Source organism: Gadus chalcogrammus, chromosome 21 (genome assembly GCF_026213295.1).
Source record: "Gadus chalcogrammus isolate NIFS_2021 chromosome 21, NIFS_Gcha_1.0, whole genome shotgun sequence".
NCBI lineage: Eukaryota > Metazoa > Chordata > Actinopteri > Gadiformes > Gadidae > Gadus > Gadus chalcogrammus.
The window spans coordinates 7,504,902-7,512,401 of NC_079432.1; the positions used below are offsets into that span (position 1 = coordinate 7,504,902).

General features: G+C 46.4%; 1 protein-coding gene across 3 annotated transcripts in view; it reads left to right on the forward strand.

Moving 5' to 3' along the window:
* Nucleotides 1–7,500, forward strand: part of dpf3 (double PHD fingers 3) — a 26,027-nt gene that overhangs the window by 14,154 nt on the left and 4,373 nt on the right. For 2 of the 3 annotated variants that reach the window (XM_056581207.1, XM_056581210.1), the window contains exons 4-9: nucleotides 2,021–2,154; nucleotides 3,179–3,271; nucleotides 3,517–3,589; nucleotides 4,264–4,305; nucleotides 5,437–5,574; nucleotides 5,902–6,030. In XM_056581207.1, coding sequence (XP_056437182.1) covers nucleotides 2,021–2,154; nucleotides 3,179–3,271; nucleotides 3,517–3,589; nucleotides 4,264–4,305; nucleotides 5,437–5,574; nucleotides 5,902–6,030 — 609 coding nt within the window. The remainder of the gene's footprint in view (nucleotides 1–2,020; nucleotides 2,155–3,178; nucleotides 3,272–3,516; nucleotides 3,590–4,263; nucleotides 4,306–5,436; nucleotides 5,575–5,901; nucleotides 6,031–7,500) is intronic. The other variant, XM_056581208.1, reaches the window with a different exon arrangement.

Below are 7,500 nucleotides of genomic sequence, written 5' to 3' on the forward strand. Positions count from 1 at the left end.
TCCATTGGTTGGAGGGAAGACGGAGGGGGTTCGGGGGGGGGGAGAATGGGGGAGGCGGATCGGGGGTGCAGTGGGGGACGGGAGGGTGGGGCTGGCGGTGGAGGTCAGGGGTGAAATGAGCGTCAAGGTGAGAGCGGACATCTTTAAAGGCACTGCGTCCTCTCAGACACAAAGAAAACACATGATGACCCCAAGGGAGGGAGGGGGGAGGAGGGAGGGAGGGAGGGGGGGGGGGGGGGGGGAGGGAGGGGGGATAGGTTGCAATGAATGGACGTAAAATAGAGAGAGAAGGAAGGAAGGCAGAATGAAGCAAGGTAATAGTGGAGCAAGGAGGACAGGAAGGAAGGAATGGTGACATGCATGAAGGGATTGATAAATGGAGGCCTGGAAGAGAAGGAAGAAGGTAACAAGGATGGAAGGATGAGATATAGGAAGGGTGGGTGACATGAATGAAGGGAGGGATATAGGGAGGGAGGAGGGAAGGTAAAAGAAAGGAAGTGAGGAGGGGGGAGGGAAGGGAGGAGGGCACGAGGAGGGAGTCGGGGGGGAAGAGGAAGGCATAGCAGCATTAAAACAAGACAGTCTTTCAGTTCCTGAACAGCCTTTACCCCTCTCTCCCTCCCTCCCTCCCTCCCTCCCTCCCTCCCTCCCTCGATCCCTCCCTCCCTCCCTCCCTCCCTCCCTCCCTCCCTACCTCCCTACCTCCCCACACAACCGTTTCCATTCACATCACTGTGTTATTAAAGTTCAAGGTGGGGGCAGTGACCACTAAGCTCACAGCACTGTGTGCATCTGGACAGAAATAAGAAAGATGGACAGATAAAGAGAGAGAGAGGGGCCAGGGCACAGAGGTAGAGTGAGAGACAGGGAGACAAAGAAAGCAGAGAAGGAATAGAGATTACCTCCTATTGATGAGAGAAGATCGGACAAAGTATTGAACAAAAGGCTCCTTAAGGGACACATAGGATTGCTTCAAGTGTGTTTTTTTCGTCCTCAATGGGTTGTAGGTGAAGAAGCTGTTTGTGTGGGGTTTGATAATGTCTTTTACACCCATGTATTTGTCTTGTTAATTACCCAGAAAAACGATCCTTAAGATAAGACAGCTGACGATTATGAACAAAATATGTAATTCACTATGAATATTACCATTCATTCAGGATGCAAGTCATACCATTTAAAATCATAGCAACCGAAAGAATAATAAATTTAACAAATGTATCCTTAGCTACTTTTTATTTTTTTGTAATATTGATTCAGCGGACATTTTTGTAAATGAAAGAGAGTGAAACTGAAAACATAAAAGAAGAAAGGCAACCTAAAAATTAAATAAATATAAAGCGACATGAAAGCAAAAGGATATTGCATCTGCTCACATTCAGAGGGCGGTTGAAACATGAGGAAACAGTATTTTAATGAGTTCCTCTGTCGTGGTTGGACACACTCATTCAGCCATCTCTTTCATCTGGCACCTGGCACACTTGAGGTTTTATTGATTTGGAGTCTTCCCGGGACTGGCTTTTCAGTGGCTAGCCACCGGAGCTAAGGCTAGCTGCGGTTAAACCACACACACACACACACGCACACAAGCGCATACATGCACACACCATGTACACATGCACGTGTGCCCCCCCCCCCCCCAGAGGTAACTTAATGAGACATGCACATGCCTGTAAAAGCATGGATAAAAATAACTCTCTAACCCTAACTCTCTCTCTCTCTCTCTCTCTCTCTCTCTCTCTCTCTCTCTCTCTCTCTTTCTCTCTCTCTCTCGTCCACTATATATAGTTTTTTCTCTCTCTCTCTCGTCCACTATATATAGTTTTTTCTTCACATGACAGTAACACATGCAAACACACACACACAAACACACACACACACACACACACACACACACACACACACACACACACACAATCTCTTAACTGTGCATTTAACACCTTGTTGCATTTCATATCACTCCCATCTCTGTTGACCCTCCCCACCCTCAACCCCTTCCCACTTGACCCTCGCCCCCCACCAGAAGCCGAGCTGGCCCCGAAGCGGGAGGGCCCCCCGGGGGAGGCCACGGCCCTGGAGGCCCTGCTGAGGGGGGACAGTCTGCTGGAGAAGACCAACAGCCTCACCACGGAGGAGGAGACCCTGCTGGAGATACAGGTGCACTACGCTACGCTATGGCACTCTACACTGTATGTTAGGGGTGGGAATCTCTTGGCACCTCACGATTCGATTCCGATTATGAGGTCAACGATTCGATTCTGAAGCGATTATCGATGCATCTCGATGCAACAATTTTAGTAATGTACATTTCCATGCGTGATTTTCAAAAATATATATACATCAGGGTTTGCTACTCAGAGTTTGCTAATCACTACCTACTTTTGTGATGATCATTAAAGACATCAACAGATGAATTAACTTATCTAATATTTCATAAGAGGGAAAGCTTTTCTCACAAATGACTTTCTATGAACAATGCAATAATCAATGCAGCTTGCATTATAACACAATATGGAAGCATGCAAAAAATAGGTTTCAGATTTAATTTCTTTCGAATCTTTCTTTTCTATGTCATTAAAGGCCAAGCTGCTCTTGAATTAGAAGGAGTTCTTGTATCTGGCTGTGAGTTTGCGCGCATGCTATGCGTAGGCTGAATCGCAATCATGTCAAGAAATCAGATTGGCCAATACACACTGAAGATAAATTCAATAATTTTAAAATTCCCAAAATTTTCCCTCTGGCGAACAGAGTCTTGAAGCAGGAAAAAATAAATATATATATATATATATATATATACATATATATATATATTTTTTTTAAATTCCGATTTTTTATTTTTCTGCATCGAGACAGAATCGTTCTAGCGAGAATCGCGATATATCGAAGAATCTATTATGTTTCCCACCCCCATTATACGCTACACCAAGCTACGCTATACGCTAGGATAGGCTGTGTTATGCTATAGTAGGCAACACTACACTATATGAATGCTACACCATACTATGCTAAGCTATGTTATGCTATGCTATGCTATGTTATGCTATGCTTTGCCACGTTATCTCATTCAGTCTGATGTCATTATTTTCAGTGCGTAAACATCATAAATAAATCCCTTGCACAGTGGAGACGAGTTAGCTTCCCATTTTCTTGTTCTGTAACTTTTTCTGTCATCCGTTTGTAGAGAGTTCTGGAGGCAGACGAGAACGGGGATGGGTTCCAAGACGAAGACGACTTTGAGGTGGACACTCCAAAGAGGAAGAACAGGAACAGAAAGGTAGGTGTGTCTGTAATGGATATGAGATGGCCATTAAAAACTAATTTAAAAAACACATTGAGATGAAATGTTCACCTAATCTGAAAATGTGGAAATATGGGGAATGGAGATTGTGTGAGTTTGGGGAGAGTTAGAAAATAGAGTACATCTTGTACTTATTACCTCCAGTAGTGAGTATGGCATGCATTCGATGCAGCGGTCTGTGTAGGATTGTTGTACTGAGTCGGGTTGTCATGTCTGCGCAGGGCAGAAGTTCCAGTCGCAAGAAGGCAGAAGCAGCTGCAACCGAAGACCAGGATAAGCCTTACGTCTGCGACAGTAAGGAGAAACGACAAAGAACAACGTGTTGGAACTCACCTGTGTCTCATTAGATGCATTCGTCATGTGACCGGTGACCCGTCTAGCTACCTTTCCGCCTGTTTCATTCATCGCTCAGTCCCGCCCCCCTGTGTCACGGAACATGACATGTGAGAGGCTCCTCTAACAGGTCAATGTACGCGAGCCACAGTGAACATCCACGAGATTGAACGTAGCTTCAGCTTTCTCAGCTAAAAGAAAAAGCAACGGTTCTCTTATTTTAAAGTGAGATTAATGACTAAATTTGTAACACTTCATCATGGCTTGTTATGGTAACAGCATTGTGTTTCTGTTATGTGCAGTTTCTTTTGATTCCTTTTACATGCCTTTATTATCTGTTGCTATGGAAAAATACAAACAGCCACCAGGGGAGAAATTTTTGCTACAGTTAATTGTGCTTCAACTTTCTGTTTCCATTGCCAACGACCAGGGCAGTCCTCTCTGCCACAGCATGGCGTAACTGATCAACCAGACCCGACTAGCATGCCTCTTGGGGTTAGCCGAAACCCGACAGCTCAGGATCTGTGAATGAGCCCCAAATGAACGTGTTTCATCCTGGTTTTATGTCTCTTGTCTCTTGTCTTTTTCTTTTTCTTTTTGTATTGTCTGCGTTTGTGTCTTGTCCTCTGTTCCAGATAGACACAAACAAAAGCATAACTCAAAAAGGGCCGAAGAAGGTATACAAATCCTGTCGCCATTTTGTCTTCCTAGCAGAGTAGACGCTAACGACACGAGCTAGTGTGGGAATGGTTTGACGTGATGCTGCTACACCCGCGTTTAACCCCTGCTTCGTAGAACCAGTCGCTGCTTCCACGCAAAGCCATGCAAGCGTTGCATGAACCTAACACCAACGGCACTTTGCATTTCTTCTACGCTTGCTTAATGGCCCAGAGTGTGATAATGAATCTAATCTTGTCAGTTTAACTAGCTCAGGGTTCACCCAGATATGCATGTTCCTGGGCTGTACAGAACTGGACATGGAGAGACAGCTGTAGCCAATGTAGAAGAACCTGTTGGTCACAAGTAGGAATAAGAAATGGCGAAGCCTCTAACAAATATATACGTGCACTGACCTTTAGATAACTGATCATTAGCTTTTTTTTTATATTGGACGTATTTTAAAAACAGATTGCATTCACTATAGCGTGGCTGTAGAATAGCATCACAACAGGGAGCTTCTTTAATGGCTACCGCTGTAATAGGAGTGTGGCAACAGATTCCTAATGGAACCATTTTGACATTGTGAGGATAAAGAGGCGGCCGTTTGATCAGGTTCAAATGAACAGGCAGGATTTTTATATCACGGAAAGACGATGTTCAAGACTAAAACACTATAGCTGAGCATTGTCTGGTAAAACGGGCTGAGCCTGATTGTTTGTATTGGGAGCGTTGATATGGGTTGAGAATAGCACTCGCACCACCGTCAAGGAGTGGTTGCTCACCGTGGGATTCAGCTGCATGGGATTCAGTTTTTGCCGTTCCCTGTGTTTTTTAGTGTGTGATGCATTTGGAGAGCTCCCTGTAGTCAACCCATTAACATTCAGCATGGCCGACGTGACACAATCAATCCAGAACACCGCTTCACTGCTTTAACGTAGACCACAATTGGCCATGTAGCTCCCTCGTGGCTGCATTCAGAACGTCACAAGCGTCTGAGCACCGTCCGTATCACCGTATGTATTGTAGCGTTGCAGAGAAAAGAACGCAAGGTCAGGTTTAATACCTCCCACCAGCCAACCCATCACTATTTTGACGCCTGTGTCTCCCAAGTGGTTTCTGATGTGTCTCGGCCGTGTGTCCACCTCCAGTCTGCGGGAAGCGGTACAAGAACCGGCCCGGTCTCAGCTACCACTACACCCACACCCACCTGGCGGAGGAGGAAGGGGAGGAGGAGAAGGAGCCCGAGTTACCAGAGCCCTCGCCCCCCCGGCCCAGCAACCACAAACGTAAGTGTCTGGTCGTGGGACGTCCCGCGGGGTGGTAGGATGTCACTTGTGTGCGTGTAGTACTGTACAAACACGTGGTGTGTAGTATGTCGTCGGGTGCAGTGTGTGTGTGGGGGTAGTTTGTAGTGTGTAGTTAGACAAACCTGCATACACGCCATTCCCCGCCTCCGTGATTAAGTCCTGATGTCTTTTGTGACCGTTCAGAACCCCAAGCACAAAGCCCCCAATCTGTTAGCCTTTGTTAGCATCTTCCCATCCCCTCCTCCTCCTCCTCCTCCACCTCCTCCTTTCACCCTCCACCCTGTGCGTGTCCTCCCCCGCTGACAGCCCAGAAGGCGGTGGACGGCAGCATCATCCCCAACGACTACTGTGACTTCTGTCTGGGGGACCAGGAGGGCAACCGCAAGACGGGCCAGGCTGAGGAGCTGGTGTCCTGCTCCGACTGCGGCCGCTCCGGTAACACACGCCGCCTCTTCCTCCCCTCGTCTCACTCTGTCTGCAGCTGTCTTTGTGTCTCTCTGTCTGTCCGTCTGTCTGTTTGCTTCCCAGTGGTTACATCGTGAAGGCAGGGCGATTATGGTGGGACGGCGAAAACCGTAGGAATCAACTTGTTGTAGGATACATGTAGTGTTTCTTAAACGTTGTTTCTCAATTATTCATTGATTCATTTCTCCAAACATTTATTTCCTCAATTAAAGTTGATAAAAAAAAGAATGGAAGGAAAAGTGAATCTATTACAACTATTTATTAATAACAATTTAAGCTCTAAATCCGGCATTTATGTACAAGAAATATATTTCAGAGTCCTGTTTCAAAGATTTGGATTGATCTGTACTATGACAGGGCTACAGGACAGGGACTTGTCCAGTAGGGGCGGGCACCTACTCCCCAAAAGAGATTTAATTGGATGAGTGCCAACCTTACTAGATCATATACATTTAAATACAATAATTTACATTCAGAAAACAAGTGGGCATTGTCCACCACGATCTGCAAAGGGCGGGAGTAAAGGTCTGGCCCTATTCCCATCCCTGTGCTCCACTGGGCCCCCACCCTACTTAATGAGTCTGGACACGATACAGCCTATTACATTACATTTCTCAATGTATTATCATCGGTTCAAATGATTATTCTGAATGCCAAACATATGCCATAATAAAGGTTTGCGTTGGCAACCACTGACTTTACAACGATTACATGAATCATATTTTCAGACACATATTGAATGATTTCCAATGTTTGCTTTGTTACTTTCAATCCGCGCTCGTGTCCATCATCCTCCCGATGGGGTCGTCAATGAGCCTGTAGCCGTCCTGAACCTCTAGAGCTCTGGGTGGAGCTCTGTCTCTCGCTCTCTCTCTCTCCCAACACAACAACGTGTCATGCCTGCTGCTTGCGTCCGTCCTGCATGTGTCATCGTACCAACCTGTCTATTTCTTTAGAAGACCTACATCCCGGCCATTCTTTTCCTTCGGTTTGTTTGTTTTCTTTGGCCTTGATTCTCCCTGGTCCTAGTGGCTAAAGGAGCCTCATCTGTCGCACCTCTCCAAGCCACTGACCCCACATTCGCCATCTCATGCAGGGGTAGAAGCAGATGCTTCCGTCGAGTGAGAAACACCCGCTTTAGTGCTGTAGCTCCTCACGTCATCGGGTTGCGTTAGCACTGGTGGCGTCAGAGTGGGCTGTGCCTTGTCTTTTCCGTACTCTGATGTACGCTGATGTTTCCATGGTAGCCGGAAGAGGAAGAGGGGAGAAGGATGGGAGGAAGACGGTTGCCCTCAAAGAGTTGTCCCTGTCTGCGAGGCGTCCACGTTTTACGGCATTGAAGACGGAGCTGGAAGACGTTTTCTTCTCTGAGAATGAAGCCTTGATTGAGGGCAGTCTCCCCCTGTTTTTAGCTCGAATGGGTTGGATCTTTCATAGCAT